At 43.2% G+C, this 19,953-nt stretch overlaps 1 protein-coding gene across 1 annotated transcript in view; it reads right to left on the bottom strand.

Annotated features, from left to right (window-relative positions):
- Window positions 1–19,953, bottom strand: part of LOC106606041 (kinesin-like protein KIF13A) — a 55,002-nt gene that overhangs the window by 5,156 nt on the left and 29,893 nt on the right. The window contains exons 8-15 of the mRNA XM_045711473.1: window positions 17,829–18,005; window positions 17,312–17,346; window positions 17,249–17,279; window positions 10,211–10,363; window positions 9,825–9,902; window positions 8,133–8,183; window positions 2,179–2,275; window positions 1,781–1,932 (exon numbers count right to left, since the gene is read on the bottom strand). Of these exons, the coding sequence (XP_045567429.1) occupies window positions 1,781–1,932; window positions 2,179–2,275; window positions 8,133–8,183; window positions 9,825–9,902; window positions 10,211–10,363; window positions 17,249–17,279; window positions 17,312–17,346; window positions 17,829–18,005 (774 nt within the window). The remainder of the gene's footprint in view (window positions 1–1,780; window positions 1,933–2,178; window positions 2,276–8,132; window positions 8,184–9,824; window positions 9,903–10,210; window positions 10,364–17,248; window positions 17,280–17,311; window positions 17,347–17,828; window positions 18,006–19,953) is intronic.

The raw sequence follows: 19,953 nt of genomic DNA, 5'->3' as shown, positions 1-19,953 counted from the left end.
GAGGCTGACGTTTGGCAACTCGAACCTTCAGCTCCCTCCTCAGATTTTCTATGGGATTAAGGTCTAGAGACTGGCTAGGCCACTCCAGGACCTTAATGTGCTTCTTCTTGAGCCACTCCTTTGTTGCCTTGGCCGTGTGTTTTGGGTCATTGTCATGCTGGAATACCCATCCACGACCCATTTTCAATGTCCTGGCTGAGGGAAGGAGGTTCTCACCCAAGATTTGAGGGTACATGGCCCCGTCCATCGTCCCTTTGATGCGGTGAAGTTGTCCTGTCCCCTTAGCAGAAAAACACCCCCAAAGCATAATGTTTCCACCTCCATGTTTGACGGTGGGGATGGTGCTCTTGGGGTCATAGGCAGCATTCCTCCTCCTCCAAACACGGCGAGTTGAGTTGATGCCAAAGAGCTCCATTTTGGTCTCATCTGACCACAACACTTTCACCCAGTTGTCCTCTGAATCATTCAGATGTTCATTGGCAAACTTCAGACGGGCATGTATATGTGCTTTCTTGAGCAGGGGGACCTTGCGGGCGCTGCAGGATTTCAGTCCTTCACGGCGTTGTGTGTTACCAATTGTTTTCTTGGTGACTATGGTCCCAGCTGCCTTGAGATCATTGACAAGATCCTCCCGTGTAGTTCTGGGCTGATTCCTCACCGTTCTCATGATCATTGCAACTCCACGAGGTGAGATCTTGCATGGAGCCCCAGGCCGAGGGAGATTGACAGTTCTTTTGTGTTTCTTCCATTTGCGAATAATCGCACCAACTGTTGCCACCATCTCACCAAGCTGCTTGGCGATGGTCTTGTAGCCCATTCCAGCCTTGTGTAGGTCTACAATCTTGTCCCTGACATCCTTGGAGAGCTCTTTGGTCTTGGCCATGGTGGAGAGTTTGGAATCTGATTGATTGATTGCTTCTGTGGACAGGTGTCTTTTATACAGGTAACAAACTGAGATTAGGAGCACTCCCTTTAAGAGTGTGCTCCTAATCTCAGCTCGTTACCTGTATAAAAGACACCTGGGAGCCAGAAATCTTTCTGACTGAGAGGGGGTGAAATACTTATTTCCCTCATTAAAATGCAAATCAATTTATAACATTTCTGACATGCGTTTTCTGGATTGTTTTGTTGTTAATCTGTCTCTCACTGTTCAAATAAACCTACCATTAAAATGATAGACTGATCATTTCTTTGTCAGTGGGCAAAAGTACAAAATCAGCAGGGGATCAAATACTTTTTTTCCCCTGACTGTATGTGAGCAGATCACATTCAGCCAGAACAATCAGCAATCATCAGACAGGTTTAGTAGAATTAGTAGCTGTTGAATGTAGTAAATATCTGTCTGTGTGTACTGGATTCACTTAGAATGGGGAAAATGTCCTGTTTTCAATGACTACTACTGATGTACTGTCACATTGCAGAAAAGGAGGGATGTCACTGGACGCTGAATGAAGAGAAACGATGGGAACGGCAGGGGAAGAAAAAGGAGATGAAGAAGCAAAACACAGGAAAGAAAATAAGGAAAGACAGAAAGAAAGAAAGATAGAAAAAAGAAAGAAAGAAAGAGAGGAGAGATGAGATAAAAGGGGCCAGAGATGGCTAGAGAGAGAGAGAGAGGGATGGATGGATAAAGAGAGAGAGGGATGGATGGATAAAGAGAGAGAGGGATGGATGGATAAAGAGAGAGAGGGATGGATGGATAAAGAGAGAGAGGGATGGATGGATAAAGAGAGAGAGGGATGGATGGATAAAGAGAGAGAGGGATGGTTGTGGCCCATACCTCCTGTCCCAGGAGTGGTCGTGCCTCCAGGACTCTCTTGGTCTTGCTCTCCTCTCTGACCGGCAGCAGAGACTTGAGGAACTTGGGCGTCTGGGGAGAGAGGGCCTTGAACGGGCTGGAGTTGAAGAAGGTGGGGCTCTCTGGTACCAGACCTGAGGGGGAACGCAGTAGTAAAAACAAACATCATAGCTCTTTAAATTCTACATTTAGAATGCTTTTAGTCCTATACTATTCTTAATCTGTGCCTGGGAAACCAACCATTGATTTCTTATCACAGTCCTCATACGGAGAGAGGGCCTGGAGGTTTTCCTGACTGAGAAACACTCAGGGCCCTAAATATGATCTAAAACAAGAGTTTCCTGGTCAGGCCTCCTGGTTATTGATTTCTTGTTGTTTACCGTGATTCTCTGTCTTGTTTTTGAGTGGCGTCCCACACAGAGAACCTCCGTCCTGGGGAGTACAGTCAGAGACATCCTGATGAAGGTCACAATGGTCCTGGAGGAGGACCAGACAGACAGACAGGTTAGAGTCACAATGGTCCTGGAGGAGGACCAGACAGACAGACAGACAGACAGACAGACAGACAGGTTAGAGTCACAATGGTCCTGGAGGAGGACCAGACAGACAGACAGGTTAGAGTCACAATGGTCCTGGAGGAGGACCAGACAGACAGACAGGTTAGAGTCACAATGGCCCTGTAGGAGGACCAGACAGACAGACAGGTTAGAGTCACAATGGTCCTGGAGGAGGACCAGACAGACAGACAGGTTAGAGTCACAATGGTCCTGGAGGAGGACCAGACAGACAGACAGACAGACAGACAGACAGACAGACAGACAGACAGACAGGTTAGAGTCACAATGGTCCTGGAGGAGGACCAGACAGACAGACAGGTTAGAGTCACAATGGTCCTGGAGGAGGACCAGACAGACAGACAGGTTAGAGTCACAATGGTCCTGGAGGAGGACCAGACAGACAGACAGGTTAGAGTCACAATGGTCCTGGAGGAGGACCAGACAGACAGACAGGTTAGAGTCACAATGGTCCTGGAGGAGGACCAGACAGACAGACAGGTTAGAGTCACAATGGCCCTGGAGGAGGACCAGACAGACAGACAGGTTAGAGTCACAATGGTCCTGGAGGAGGACCAGACAGACAGACAGGTTAGAGTCACAATGGTCCTGGAGGAGGACCAGACAGACAGACAGACAGACAGACAGACAGACAGACAGGTTAGTCACAATGGTCCTGGAGGAGGACCAGACAGACAGACAGGTTAGAGTCACAATGGCCCTGGAGGAGGACCAGACAGACAGACAGGTTAGAGTCACAATGGCACTGGAGGAGGACCAGACAGACAGACAGACAGACACCAGTTAGAGTCACAATGGCCCTGGAGGAGGACCAGACAGACAGACAGGTTAGAGTCACAATGGTCCTGGAGGAGGACCAGACAGACAGACAGGTTAGAGTCACAATGGTCCTGGAGGAGGACCAGACAGACAGACAGGTTAGAGTCACAATGGTCCTGGAGGAGGACCAGACAGACAGACAGGTTAGAGTCACAATGGTCCTGGAGGAGGACCAGACAGACAGACAGGTTAGAGTCACAATGGCCCTGGAGGAGGACCAGACAGACAGACAGGTTAGAGTCACAATGGCCCTGGATGAGGACCAGACAGACAGACAGGTTAGAGTCACAATGGCCCTGGAGGAGGACCAGACAGACAGACAGGTTAGAGTCACAATGGCCCTGGATGAGGACCAGACAGACAGACAGGTTAGAGTCACAATGGCCCTGGAGGAGGACCAGACAGACAGACAGGTTAGAGTCACAATGGCCCTGGAGGAGGACCAGACAGACAGACAGACAGACAGACAGACAGACAGACAGACAGACATGTTAGAGTCACAATGGCCCTGGAGGAGGACCAGACAGACAGACAGGTTAGAGTCACAATGGTCCTGGAGGAGGACCAGACAGACAGACAGGTTAGAGTCACAATGGCCCTGGAGGAGGACCAGACAGACAGACATGTTAGAGTCACAATGGTCCTGGAGGAGGACCAGACAGACAGACAGGTTAGAGTCACAATGGTCCTGGAGGAGGACCAGACAGACAGACAGGTTAGAGTCACAATGGTCCTGGAGGAGGACCAGACAGACAGACAGGTTAGAGTCACAATGGTCCTGGAGGAGGACCAGACAGTACAGTTTTATTAGACATTTCCATTCTATGTGTTAGATCAGTAGACCTACAGTAAGATATCTGTTTAATAAAGAGTCATACTGTACTGTACCTTCCAGTCTACATCCTCCTGTACCTTCCAGTCTACATCCTACTGTACTGTACCTTCCAGTCTACATCCTCCCAGCCAATCAGATCTGTTTAATAAGGAGTCATACTGCTGTACTGTACCTTCGTCTACATCCTCCCAGCCAATCAGATCTGTTTAATAAGGAGTCATACTGCTGTACTGTACCTTCAGTCTACATCCTCCCAGCCAATCAGATCTGTTTAATAAGGAGCCATACTACTGTACTGTCCCTTCCAGTCTACATCCTCCCAGCCAATCAGATCTGTTTATAATAATGAACCATCCTACTGTACTGTACCTTCCAGTCTACATCCTCCCAGCCAATCCTACTGTTTAATAAAGAGTCATACTGCTGTACTGTACCTTCCAGTCTACATCCTCCCAGCCAATCAGGTCTGTTTATAATAATGAACCATCCTACTGTACTGTACCTTCCAGTCTACATCCTCCCAGCCAATCAGGTCTGTTTATAATAATGAACCATCCTACTGTACTGTACCTTCCAGTCTACATCCTCCCAGCCAATCAGATCTGTTTATAATAATGAACCATCCTACTGTACTGTACCTTCCAGTCTACATCCTCCCAGCCAATCAGATGAACCATCCTACTGTACTGTACCTTCCAGTCTACATCCTCCCAGCCAATCAGATCTGTTTATAATAATGAACCATCCTACTGTACTGTACCTTCCAGTCTACATCCTCCCAGCCAATCAGATCTGTTTATAATAATGAACCATCCTACTGTACTGTACCTTCCAGTCTACATCCTCCCAGCCAATCAGATCTGTTTATAATAATGAACCATCCTACTGTACTGTACCTTCCAGTCTACATCCTCCCAGCCAATCAGATCTGTTTATAATAATGAACCATCCTACTGTACTGTCCCTTCCAGTCTACATCCTCCCAGCCAATCAGATCTGTTTATAATAATGAACCATCCTACTGTACTGTACCTTCCAGTCTACATCCTCCCAGCCAATCAGATCTGTTTATAATAATGAACCATCCTACTGTACTGTACCTTCCAGTCTACATCCTCCCAGCCAATCAGATCTGTTTATAATAATGAACCATCCTACTGTACTGTACCTTCCAGTCTACATCCTCCCAGCCAATCAGATGAACCATCCTACTGTACTGTCCCTTCCAGTCTACATCCTCCCAGCCAATCAGATCTGTTTATAATAATGAACCATCCTACTGTACTGTACCTTCCAGTCTACATCCTCCCAGCCAATCAGATGAACCATCCTACTGTACTGTACCTTCCAGTCTACATCCTCCCAGCCAATCAGATCTGTTTATAATAATGAACCATCCTACTGTACTGTACCTTCCAGTCTACATCCTCCCAGCCAATCAGATCGAACCATCCTACTGTACTGTACCTTCCAGTCTACATCCTCCCAGCCAATCAGATCTGTTTATAATAATGAACCATCCTACTGTACTGTACCTTCCAGTCTACATCCTCCCAGCCAATCAGGTCTGTTTATAATAATGAACCATCCTACTGTACTGTCCCTTCCAGTCTACATCCTCCCAGCCAATCAGATCTGTTTATAATAATGAACCATCCTACTGTACTGTACCTTCCAGTCTACATCCTCCCAGCCAATCAGATCTGTTTGAACCATCCTACTGTACTGTACCTTCCAGTCTACATCCTCCCAGCCAATCAGATCTGTTTGAACCATCCTACTGTACTGTACCTTCCAGTCTACATCCTCCCAGCCAATCAGATGAACCATCCTACTGTACTGTACCTTCCAGTCTACATCCTCCCAGCCAATCAGATCTGTTTATAATAATGAACCATCCTACTGTACTGTACCTTCCAGTCTACATCCTCCCAGCCAATCAGATCTGTTTATAATAATGAACCATCCTACTGTACTGTACCTTCCAGTCTACATCCTCCCAGCCAATCAGATCTGTTTATAATAATGAACCATCCTACTGTACTGTACCTTCCAGTCTACATCCTCCCAGCCAATCAGATCTGTTTATAATAATGAACCATCCTACTGTCCCTTCCAGTCTACATCCTCCCAGCCAATCAGATCTGTTTATAATAATGAACCATCCTACTGTACTGTACCTTCCAGTCTACATCCTCCCAGCCAATCAGATGAACCATCCTACTGTACTGTCCCTTCCAGTCTACATCCTCCCAGCCAATCAGATCTGTTTATAATAATGAACCATCCTACTGTACTGTCCCTTCCAGTCTACATCCTCCCAGCCAATCAGATGAACCATCCTACTGTACTGTACCTTCCAGTCTACATCCTCCCAGCCAATCAGATCTGTTTATAATAATGAACCATCCTACTGTACTGTACCTTCCAGTCTACATCCTCCCAGCCAATCAGATCTGTTTATAATAATGAACCATCCTACTGTACTGTCCCTTCCAGTCTACATCCTCCCAGCCAATCAGATCTGTTTATAATAATGAACCATCCTACTGTACTGTACCTTCCAGTCTACATCCTCCCAGCCAATCAGATCTGTTTATAATAATGAACCATCCTACTGTACTGTACCTTCCAGTCTACATCCTCCCAGCCAATCAGATCTGTTTATAATAATGAACCATCCTACTGTACTGTCCCTTCCAGTCTACATCCTCCCAGCCAATCAGATCTGTTTATAATAATGAACCATCCTACTGTACTGTACCTTCCAGTCTACATCCTCCCAGCCAATCAGATCTGTTTATAATAATGAACCATCCTACTGTACTGTACCTTCCAGTCTACATCCTCCCAGCCAATCAGATCTGTTTATAATAATGAACCATCCTACTGTACTGTCCCTTCCAGTCTACATCCTCCCAGCCAATCAGATCTGTTTATAATAATGAACCATCCTACTGTACTGTACCTTCCAGTCTACATCCTCCCAGCCAATCAGAATGAACCATCCTACTGTACTGTACCTTCCAGTCTACATCCTCCCAGCCAATCAGATCTGTTTATAATAATGAACCATCCTACTGTACTGTACCTTCCAGTCTACATCCTCCCAGCCAATCAGATCTGTTTATAATAATGAACCATCCTACTGTACTGTACCTTCCAGTCTACATCCTCCCAGCCAATCAGGTCTGTTTATAATAATGAACCATCCTACTGTACTGTACCTTCCAGTCTACATCCTCCCAGCCAATCAGATCTGTTTATAATAATGAACCATCCTACTGTACTGTACCTTCCAGTCTACATCCTCCCAGCCAATCAGATTGAACCATCCTACTGTACTGTACCTTCCAGTCTACATCCTCCCAGCCAATCAGATCTGTTTATAATAATGAACCATCCTACTGTACTGTACCTTCCAGTCTACATCCTCCCAGCCAATCAGATCTGTTTATAATAATGAACCATCCTACTGTACTGTACCTTCCAGTCTACATCCTCCCAGCCAATCAGATGAACCATCCCTACTGTACTGTCCCTTCCAGTCTACATCCTCCCAGCCAATCAGATCTGTTTATAATAATGAACCATCCTACTGTACTGTACCTTCCAGTCTACATCCTCCCAGCCAATCAGATTTTGAACCATCCTACTGTACTGTACCTTCCAGTCTACATCCTCCCAGCCAATCAGATCTGTTTATAATAATGAACCATCCTACTGTACTGTACCTTCCAGTCTACATCCTCCCAGCCAATCAGATCTGTTAGAACCATCCTACTGTACTGTACCTTCCAGTCTACATCCTCCCAGCCAATCAGATCTGTTTATAATAATGAACCATCCTACTGTACTGTCCCTTCCAGTCTACATCCTCCCAGCCAATCAGGTCTGTTTATAATAATGAACCATCCTACTGTACTGTCCCTTCCAGTCTACATCCTCCCAGCCAATCAGGTCTGTTTATAATAATGAACCATCCTACTGTACTGTACCTTCCAGTCTACATCCTCCCAGCCAATCAGATCTGTTTATAATAATGAACCATCCTACTGTACTGTCCCTTCCAGTCTACATCCTCCCAGCCAATCAGATTCTGTACCTTCCAGTCTACATCCTCCCAGCCAATCAGGTCTGTTTTGCTGCAGGAAGTCTGGAAGACAACAGCAAGTGATCACTAACTCTCACTGACACACACACATTTCTGTCTTACGTGCTGTACGCTGGGGGTGCTGGTGTGTGTGTGTGTGTGTCTTACGTGCTGTACGTTGGGGGTGCTGGTGTGTGTGTGTGTGTCTTACGTGCTGTACGTTGGGGGTGCTGGTGTGTGTGTGTGTCTTACGTGCTGTACGTTGGGGGTGCTGGTGTGTGTGTGTGTGTGGGGCTTACGTGCTGTACGCTGGGGGTGCTGGTGTGTGTGTGTGTGTGTGTGTTCGTGCTGTACGCTGGGGGTGCTGGTGTGTGTGTGTGTGTGTGTGTGTGTGTGTGTGTGTGTTACGTGCTGTACGTTGGGGGTGCTGGTGTGTGTGTGTGTGTGTGTGTGTGTCTTACGTGCTGTATCGTTGGGGGTGCTGGTGTGTGTGTGTGTGCTTACATGCTGTACGTTGGGGGTGCTGGTGTGTGTGTGTGTGTGTGTCTTACATGCTGTACGTTGGGGGTGCTGGTGTGTGTGTGTGTGTCTTACGTGCTGTACGTTGGGGGTGCTGGTGTGTGTGTGTGTGTCTTACGTGCTGTCGTTGGGGGTGCTGGTGTGTGTGTGTGTGTGTCTTACATGCTGTACGTTGGGGGTGCTGGTGTGTGTGTGTGTGTGTGTGTGTGTGTGTGTGTGTGTGTGTGTGTCTTACATGCTGTGCATTGGGGTGCTGGTGTGTGTGTGTGTGTGTGTGTGTGTGTGTGTGTGTGTGTGTGTGTGTGTGTGTGTGTGTGTGTGTGTGTGTGTGTGTGTCTTACATGCTGTACGTTGGGGTGCTGGTTGTGTGTGTGTGTGTGTGTGTGTGTGTGTGTGTGTGTGTGTGTGTGTGTGTGTGTTCTTACATGCTGTACGTTGGGGGTGCTGGTGTGTGTGTGTGTGTGTGTGTGTGTGTGTGTGTGTGTGTGTGTGTGTGTGTGTTATCTTACATGCTGTACGTTGGGGGTGCTGGTGTGTGTGTGTGTGTGTGTGTGTGTGTGTGTGTGTGTGTGTGTGTGTGTATCTTACATGCTGTACGTTGGGGGTGCTGGTGTGTGTGTGTGTGTGTGTGTGTGTGTGTGTGTGTGTGTGTGTGTGTGTGTGTGTGTGTGTGTGTGTGTATCTTACATGCTGTACGTTGGGGGTGCTGGTGTGTGTGTGTGTGTGTGTGTGTGTGTGTGTGTGTGTGTGTGTGTGTGTGTGTGTGTGTGTGTGTATCTTACATGCTGTACGTTGGGGGTGCTGGTGTGTGTGTGTGTGTGTGTGTGTGTGTGTGTGTGTGTGTGTGTGTGTGTGTGTGTGTGTGTGTGTGTGTGTGTGTGTGTGTGTGTATCTTACATGCTGTACGTTGGGGGTGCTGGTGTGTGTGTGTGTGTGTGTGTGTGTGTGTGTGTGTGTGTGTGTGTGTGTGTGTGTGTGTGTGTGTGTGTGTGTGTGTGTGTGTGTGTGTGTGTGTGTGTGTGTGTGTGTGTGTGTATCTTACATGCTGTACGTTGGGGGTGCTGGTGTGTGTGTGTGTGTGTGTGTGTGTGTGTGTGTGTGTGTGTGTGTGTGTGTGTGTGTGTGTGTGTGTGTGTGTGTGTGTGTGTGTGTGTGTGTGTGTGTGTGTGTGTGTGTGTATCTCACATGCTGTACATTGGGGGTGCTGAAGCTCCTTCTGATGTTCCTCCCTTTAACAGACAGAGCTTCCTTCACCGTCACCGCCTGATGACATCAATCAAACAAACTTTATTGTCCCCAGAGAGAAATGTGGTTGGCAGTGATCCATTTAGATACCTCCTTTACACAAACCACACAGGATTCACACATCTAAACTCATGGACGAAAAGAACATCATTTACCATATGTAACAGCAAGAGCCAGTACCATTCAACAGCGTGAAGTGTGTGTGAAGTGTAGTGTGTGTGTGTGTGAAGCGTGTGTGTGTGAAGTGTGTGTGAGGTGTGTATGTGTGAAGTGTGTGCATTGTGTGTGTGTGTGAAATGTGTGTGAAGTGTGTGTGTGAGAGGTACCTGTCTGAGTCTCTCCAGGCTCAGTATATTCTCCACCTCCAGAAGTCCTCTGGTGTATTGCTCTATGTAGGTCTGTCCACCCTGACTCTCCTCACCGTCTCCCCTCGCTGCTATGAGGGCCAGAGTCTCTCTCTCCTCAGGCTCCTCAGACGCCTGGACACAACATTATTACATTACAACACAACATGATTATACTACAATACAACACAACATTATTATACTACAATACAACACAACATTATTATACTACAATACAACATTATTATACTACAATACAATATTATTATACTACAATACAACACACATTATTATACTACAATACAACACAACATTATTATACTACAATACAACACAACATTATTATACTACAATACAACACAACATTATTATACTACAATACAACATTATTATACTACAATACAATATTATTATACTACAATACAACACAATATTATTATACTACAATACAACACAACATTATTATACTACAATACAACACAACATTATTATACTACAATACAACACAACATTATTATACTACAATACAACACATTATTATACTACAATACAACACAACATTATTACATTACAACACAACATTATTATACTACAATACAACATTATTATACTACAATACAACACATTATTATACTACAATACAACACAACATTATTACATTACAACACAATATTATTATACTACAATACAACACAATATTATTATACTACAATACAATATTATTATACTACAATACAACACAACATTATTACATTACAACACAACATGATTATACTACAATAAACACAACATTATTATACTACAATACAACACAACATTATTATACTACAATACAACTACAACACAACATTATTACATTACAACACAACATTATTATACTACAATACAACACAACATTATTATACTACAATACAACATTATTATACTACAATACAACACAACATTATTATACTACAATACAACACAATATTATTATACTACAATACAACACAACATTATTATACTACAATACAACACAACATTATTATACTACAATACAACACAACATTATTATACTACAATACAACACAATATTATTATACTACAATACAACACAATATTATTATACTACAATACAACACAACATTATTATACCACAATACAACACAATATTATTTACTACAAGAGAGTTAACCAAACTGTGTCCTAGGGTGGTGTAGAGGTCTATGAGAGTTAACCAAACTGTGTTCTAGGGTGGTGTAGAGGTCTAAGAGAGTTAACCAAACTGTGTCCTAGGGTGGTGTAGCGGTCTATGAGAGTTAACCAAACTGTGTCCTAGGGTGGTGTAGAGGTCTATGAGAGTTAACCAAACTGTGTCCTAGGGTGGTGTAGAGGTCTATGAGAGTTAACCAAACTGTGTCCTAGGGTGGTACAGCTGTCTAAGAGAGTTAATCAAACTGTGTCCTAGGGTGGTATAGCTGTCTAAGAGAGTTAACCAAACTGTGTCCTAGGGTGGTATAGCTGTCTAAGAGAGTTAACCAAACTGTGTCCTAGGGTGGTATAGCTGTCTAAGAGAGTTAACCAAACTGTGTCCTAGGGTGGTACAGCTGTCTAAGAGAGTTAACCAAACTGTGTCCTAGGGTGGTATAGCTGTCTAAGAGAGTTAACCAAACTGTGTCCTAGGGTGGTGTAGAGGTCTATGAGAGTTAACCAAACTGTGTCCCAGGGTGGTACAGCTGTCTATGAGAGTTAACCAAACTGTGTCCTAGGGTGGGTACAGCTGTCTAAGAGAGTTAACCAAACTGTGTCCTAGGGTGGTGTAGAGGTCTATGAGAGTTAACCAAACTGTGTCCTAGGGTGGTACAGCTGTCTATGAGAGTTAACCAAACTGTGTCCTAGGGTGGTACAGCTGTCTAAGAGAGTTAACCAAACTGTGTCCTAGGGTGGTACAGCTGTCTAAGAGAGTTAACCAAACTGTGTCCTCGGGTGGTATAGCTGTCTAAGAGAGTTAACCAAACTGTGTCCTAGGGTGGTACAGCTGTCTAAGAGAGTTAAACAAACTGTGTCCTAGGGTGGTACAGCTGTCTAAGAGAGTTAACCAAACTGTGTCCTAGGGTGGTATAGCTGTCTAAGAGAGTTAACCAAACTGTGTCCTAGGGTGGTACAGCTGTCTAAGAGAGTTAACCAAACTGTGTCCTAGGGTGGTATAGCTGTCTAAGAGAGTTAACCAAACTGTGTCCTAGGGTGGTATAGCTGTCTAAGAGAGTTAACCAAACTGTGTCCTAGGGTGGTAAGGCTGTCTAAGAGAGTTAACCAAACTGTGTCCTAGGGTGGTGTAGAGGTCAAATAGAGTTAACCAAACTGTGTCCTAGGGTGGTATAGCTGTCTAAGAGAGTTAACCAAACTGTGTCCTAGGGTGGTACGGCTGTCTATGAGAGTTAACCAAACTGTGTCCTAGGGTGGTGTAGCTGTCTAATAGAGTTAACCAAACTGTGTCCTAGGGTGGTATAGCGGTCTAAGAGAGTTAACCAAACTGTGTCCTAGGGTGGTACAGCTGTCTAAGAGAGTTAACCAAACTGTGTCCTAGGGTGGTACAGCTGTCTAAGAGAGTTAACCAAACTGTGTCCTAGGGTGGTATAGCGGTCTAAGAGAGTTAACCAAACTGTGTCCTAGGGTGGTATAGCTGTCTATGAGAGTTAACCAAACTGTGTCCTAGGGTGGTAGCAGCTGTCTAAGAGAGTTAACCAAACTGTGTCCTAGGGTGGTACAGCTGTCTAAGAGAGTTAACCAAACTGTGTCCTCGGGTGGTATAGCTGTCTAAGAGAGTTAACCAAACTGTGTCCTAGGGTGGTACAGCTGTCTAAGAGAGTTAACCAAACTGTGTCCTAGGGTGGTACAGCTGTCTAAGAGAGTTAACCAAACTGTGTCCTAGGGTGGTATAGCTGTCTAAGAGAGTTAACCAAACTGTGTCCTAGGGTGGTACGGCTGTCTAAGAGAGTTAACCAAACTGTGTCCTAGGGTGGTATAGCTGTCTAAGAGAGTTAACCAAACTGTGTCCTAGGGTGGTATAGCTGTCTAAGAGAGTTAACCAAACTGTGTCCTAGGGTGGTAAGGCTGTCTAAGAGAGTTAACCAAACTGTGTCCTAGGGTGGTGTAGAGGTCTAATAGAGTTAACCAAACTGTGTCCTAGGGTGGTATAGCTGTCTAAGAGAGTTAACCAAACTGTGTCCTAGGGTGGTACAGCTGTCTATGAGAGTTAACCAAACTGTGTCCTAGGGTGGTATAGCTGTCTAAGAGAGTTAACCAAACTGTGTCCTAGGGTGGTATAGAGGTCTAAGAGAGTTAACCAAACTGTGTCCTAGGGTGGTGTAGAGGTCTAAGAGAGTTAACCAAACTGTGTCCTAGGGTGGTGTAGAGGTCTATGAGAGTTAACCAAACTGTGTCCTAGGGTGGTGTAGAGGTCTATGAGAGTTAACCAAACTGTGTCCTAGGGTGGTGTAGAGGTCTATGAGAGTTAACAATGTAGCCATGTTATTTTATACTCCCTGTATATAGCCATGTTATTTTCTACTTCCTGTATATAGCATGTTATTTTCTACTTCCTGTATATAGCCATGTTATTTTCTACTCCCTGTATATAGATAGCCATGTTATTTTCTACTCCCTGTATATAAATAGCCATGTTATTTTCTACTCCCTGTATATAGCCATGTTATTTTCTACTTCCTGTATATAGCATGTTATTTTCTACTCCCTGTATATAGAAGCCATGTTATTTTCTACTCCCTGTATATAGATAGCCATGTTATTTTCTACTCCCTGTATATAGATAGCCATGTTATTTTCTACTCCCTGTATATAGCCATGTTATTTTCTACTCCTGTATATAAGCCATGTTATTTTCTACTTCCTGTATATAGCCATGTTATTTTCTACTTCCTGTATATAGATGCCATGTTATTTTCTACTTCCTGTATATAGATAGCCATGTTATGTTCTACTCTCTGTATATAGATAGCCATGTTATTTTCTACTTCCTGTATATAGATAGCCATGTTATTTTCTACTCTCTGTATATAGATAGCCATGTTATTTTCTACTCCCTGTATATAGATAGCCATGTTATTTTCTACTCTCTGTATATAGACATGTTATTTTCTACTTCCTGTATATAGCCATGTTATTTTCTACTCCCCTGTATATAGTAGCCATGTTATTTCTACTCCTGTATATAGATAGCCATGTTATTTTCTACTCCCTGTATATAGATAGCCATGTTATTTTCTACTCCTGTATATAGATAGCCATGTTATTTTCTACTTCCTGTATATAGATAGCCATGTTATTTTCTACTCCCTGTATATAGATAGCCATGTTATTTTCTACTCCCTGTATATAGATAGCCATGTTATTTTCTACTCCCTGTATATAGATAGCCATGTTATTTTCTACTCCCTGTATATAGATAGCCATGTTATTTTCTACTCCCTGTATATAGATACCATGTTATTTTCTACTCCCTGTATATAGATAGCCATGTTATTTTCTACTTCCTGTATATAGATAGCCATGTTATTTCTACTCCTGTATATAGATAGCCATGTTATTTCTACTCCCTGTATATAGATAGCCATGTTATTTTCTACTCTCTGTATATAGCCATGTTATTTTCTACTTCCTGTATATAGCCATGTTATTTTCTACTCCCTGTATATAGCCATGTTATTTTCTACTCTCTGTATATAGCCATGTTATTTCTACTCCTGTATATAGATAGCCATGTTATTTTCTACTCCCTGTATATAGATATCCATGTTATTTTCTACTTCCTGTATATAGCCATGTTATTTTCTACTTCCTGTATATAGCCATGTTATTTTCTACTCTCTGTATATAGCCATGTTATTTTATACTTCCTGTATATAGCCATGTTATTTTTCTACTCCGTGTATATAGATAGCCATGTTATTTTCTACTCCCTGTATATTGATTAGCATGTTATTTTCTACTTCAGGTATATACCCATGCTATTTTCTACTCCCTGTATATAGATAGCCATGTTATTTTCTACTACCTGTATAAAGCCATGTAATTTTCTACTTCCTGTATATAGCCATGTTATTTTCTACTTCCTGTATATAGCCATGTTATTTTCTACTTCCTGTATATAGCCATGTTATTTCTACTCCCTGTATATAGCCATGTTATTTTCTACTCTCTGTATATAGCCATGTTATTTTCTACTTCCTGTATATAGCCATGTTATTTTCTACTTCCTGTATATAGCCATGTTATTTCTACTCCCTGTATATAGATAGCCATGTAATTTTCTACTTCCTGTATATAGCCATGTTATTTTCTACTTCCTGTATATAGCCATGTTATTTTCTACTCCCTGTATATAGCCATGTTATTTTCTACTCTCTGTATATAGCCATGTTATTTTCTACTTCCTGTATATAGCCATGTTATTTTCTACTTCCTGTATATAGCCATGTTATTTTCTACTCTCTGTATATAGATAGCCATGTTATTTTCTACTCCTGTATATAGATAGCCATGTTATTTTCTACTTCCTGTTTATAGCCATGTTATTTTCTACTCCCCTGTATATCGATAGCCATGTTATTTTCTACTCCCTGTATATAGCCATGTTATTTTCTACTTCCTGTATATAGCCATGTTATTTTCTACTCCCTGTATATAGAGCCATGTTATTTTCTACTCCCCTGTATATAGCCATGTTATTTTCTACTCCCTGTATATAGCCATGTTATTTTCTACTCCCTGTATATAGATAGCCATGTTATTTTCTACTCCCTGTATATAGATAGCCATGTTATTTTCTACTTCCTGTATATAGATAGCCATGTTATTTTCTACTCCCTGTATATAGCCATGTTATTTTCTACTCCTGTATATAGATAGCCATGTTATTTTCTACTCCCTGTATATAGCCATGTTATTTTATACTTCCTGTATATAGATAGCCATGTTATTTTCTACTCCTGTATATAGCCATGTTATTTTATACTTCCTGTATATAGACCATGTTATTTTATACTTCCTGTATATAGCCATGTTATTTTCTACTTCCTGTATATAGATAGCCATGTTATTTTCTGCTTCCTGTATATAGATAGCCATGTTATTTTCTACTTCCTGTATATAGATAGCCATGTTATTTTCTACTTCCTGTATATAGTAGCCATGTTATTTTCTACTCCCTGTATATAGATAGCCATGTTATTTTCTACTCCCTGTATATAGATAGCCATGTTATTTTCTACTTCCTGTATATAGATAGCCATGTTATTTTCTACTCCTGTATATAGATAGCCATGTTATTTTCTACTTCCTGTATATAGCCATGTTATTTTCTACTTCCTGTATATAAGCCATGTTATTTTATACTCCTGTATATAGATAGCCATGTTATTTTCTACTCCCTGTATATAGCCATGTTATTTTCTACTCCCTGTATATAGATAGCCATGTTATTTTCTACTCCCTGTATATAGCCATGTTATTTTTTACTTCCTGTATATAACCATGTTATTTTATACTTCCTGTATATAGAAGCCATGTTATTTTCTACTTCCTGTATATAGATAGCCATGTTATTTTCTACTTCCTGTATATAGCCATGTTATTTTTACTTGTTATTCACTGTCACAATTTTTTTATTTTATCTTTTAACTTTGCATTGGTGGAAAATGACCCGTAAGAAAGCATTTCACCGTTAGTCTACACCTGTTGTCTACCAAGCATGTGACACATAACCTTTGATTTGATATAAAATATAACCTGTCTCATTAAATAAACCTAAAACATGTGAGAAGGGGGACTCCCTCACTCCTTAAAAAATTGAATACAATACTTTTATTGTACCATTATCTCTGGATACCAAAATGAAATCAAAATAGTTTCTAACTTTATTTGGATACTAGTCCCCTGCAGATAGTTTAGACTAGTTATTGTTGGTATACTATATTTAACACAGTGACACTGACATCACACAGTAACAGTGAAGCTGTTTACCTTTGGTATATTAGACAGGATCTCATGGTGACTCCACAGGAGTACAGTGTGTTCTTCAAGGACATCCTTTTCCTTCTCTTCAGACTCTGGGTGAAGCTCTACGGCAGAGAAAAACAACATGGTGGATTAGTACTGAGTACAGTGTGTTCTTCAAGGACATCCTTCTCTTCTCTGGAAGCTCTACGGCAGAGAAAAACAACATGGTGGATCAGTACTGAGTACACTACATCACAGACATGGAATAAAAAAGACTATATTTTAAGGCTTCCTCATGAAAGCCTACCTGTTCTGCACATTGAGTAACAGGCTGCCAGACAGAGAGAGTTACAGGGCCAGATTCCCCGGACAGAGGTGAAACCCAGTCCTAGCAGGCCTGTTAGTCCAGGACTAGGCTTAATCTGGGTCGGGAAACCGGGCTTTAATGTTTCTCTAATCTAATGTAATTATGTGCTGTCAGCCGTGTCAATAGTCACCGGGCCGGTCAGGCCTGTTTGTTGTAGATGTTGACAGTTTGTCTGTCTGTCAGTGTGTGTGTGTGTTCAGTGTGTGTGTGTGTGTCTCCAGTCCAGTCAGTGCAGACCTGTTTGTTGTAGATGTTAACAGAGATCCTCTTGCGGACCACCAGTTCCATGGAGGCAGGATGGCTGAGCTGCACCGTGGATTTAACGATCACGTAGATACGCTCGTTGGGTGACGTCACGCGGTTCAGGTGCACAGAGTCGTGGATGGATGAGTCCCAGGAGCACACCGCTGACACCTAGTGGCAGGAGGACAGATGACAGGAGGTATTTACATGCTACACTGCACCCTGGAAAACACTCACAACTATTATTCTTAGGGTTGCAAAATTCCTGTAAGTTTCCCCAAAATTATTCTCAGGTTTTCGCAAAATCCTGATTGGATGACTTCCGGGTTTCCTGCATATTTCCTCCTGATTTCGGGAATCTTCCAACCGGGATTTCTGGAAAACGGGAAGTGGCCAGTGCACGCGCGCATGCACACACACACACCTCTCTCTTGTACAGCTAACCTTGTGGGGACACACAATTCAGTCTAATTCAAAATCAAATTTTCCCTAACCCCTGACCCGTACTCTTACCCTAACCTTAACCCTAAACCTAACCCTAGCTCCAACCACCTAACCCTAGTTCCTAACCCTAACCTAACCCTAGCTCCTAACCCTAGCTCCTAATCCTAGCTCCTAACCTTAATGTAACCTTAACCCTAAACCCTAGCTCCTAACCCTAACCCTAGTTCCTAACCCTAAACCTAACCCCCTAACCCTAAACCTAGGTCCTAACCCTCATTCCTAAACCTAACTCTAGCTCCTAACCCTAGTTCCTAAACCTAACCCTAGCTCCTAACCCTAGCTCCTAACCCTAGCTCCCAACTCTAGCTCCTAACCCTAACCCTAGGTCCTAACTCTAAACCTAACCCTAGGTCCTAACTCTAAACCTAACCCTAGCTCCTAACCCTAAACCTAACCCTAGCTCCTAACCCTAAACCTAACCCTAGCTCCTAACCCTAAACCTAACCCTAGCTCCTAACCCTAAACCTAACCCTAGCTCCTAACCTAAACCCAACCCTAGCTCCTAACCCTAAACCTAGCTCCTAACCTAAACCTAACCCTAGCTCCTAACCCCAACCCTAGTTCCTAACCCTAACCCCTAACCCTAAACCTAGGTCCCAACCCTCATTCCTAAACCTAACTCTAGCTCCTAACCCTAGTTCCTAAACCTAACCCTTGCTCCCAACCCTAGCTCCTAACCTGCTCCTAAACCTAACCCTAGCTCCTAACCCTAACCCTAGGTCCCAACTCTAAACCTAACCCTAGGTCCTAACTCTAAACCTAAACCTAGCTCCTAACCCTAGCTCCTAACCTAAACCTAACCCCTAGCTCCTAACCCTAAACCTAACCCTAGCTCCTAACCTAAACCTAGGCTCCTAACTCTAAACCTAACCCTAGCTCCTAACCTAGCTCCTAACCCTAAACATAACCTAGCTCCAACCTAAACCTAACCTAGCTCCTAGCCCTAAACCTAACCTAGCTCCTAACCCTAAACCTGAACCTAGCTCCTAACCCTAACCTACCCTGCTCCTAACCTAAGCCTAACCCTAGCTCCTAACCCTAAACCTAGCCTAGCTCCTAGCTCTAAACCTAAACCTAGCTCCTAACCCTAGCTCCTAACCCTAACAACATAACCTAGCTCCTAACCTAAACCTAACCTAGCTCCCCAACCTAAACCTAACCCTAGCTCCTAACCCTAAACCTAACCTGGCTCCTAGCCTAACCCTAGCCCTGGCTCCTAACCTAACCCTGGCCTGGCTCCTAACCTGACCTAACTCCTAACCCTAGCTCCCAACCTAAGCCTACCTAGCTCCTAACCTCCTAAACCTAAACCTAGCTCCTAACCCTAAACCTAACCCTAGCTCCTAACCCTAAACCTAACCCTAGCTCCTAACCCCAAACCTAACCCTAGCTCCTAACCCTAAACATAACCCTAGCTCCTAACTCTAAACCTAACCCTAGCTCCTAACCCTAACCCTAGCTCCTAACCCTAAACCTAACCCTAGCTCCTAACCCTAAACCTAACCCTAGCTCCTAACTCTAAACCTAACCCTAGCTCCTAACCCTAGCCCTAACCCTAGCTCCTAACCCTAAACCTAACCCTAGCTCCTAACCCTAAACCTAACCCTAGCTCCTA

This window comes from Salmo salar, unplaced genomic scaffold (assembly GCF_905237065.1).
Source record: "Salmo salar unplaced genomic scaffold, Ssal_v3.1, whole genome shotgun sequence".
NCBI classification, from domain to species: Eukaryota; Metazoa; Chordata; class Actinopteri; order Salmoniformes; family Salmonidae; genus Salmo; species Salmo salar.
The sequence above is the reverse complement of the archived record's forward strand: the minus strand, read 5'-3'. Positions and strand labels throughout refer to the sequence as shown.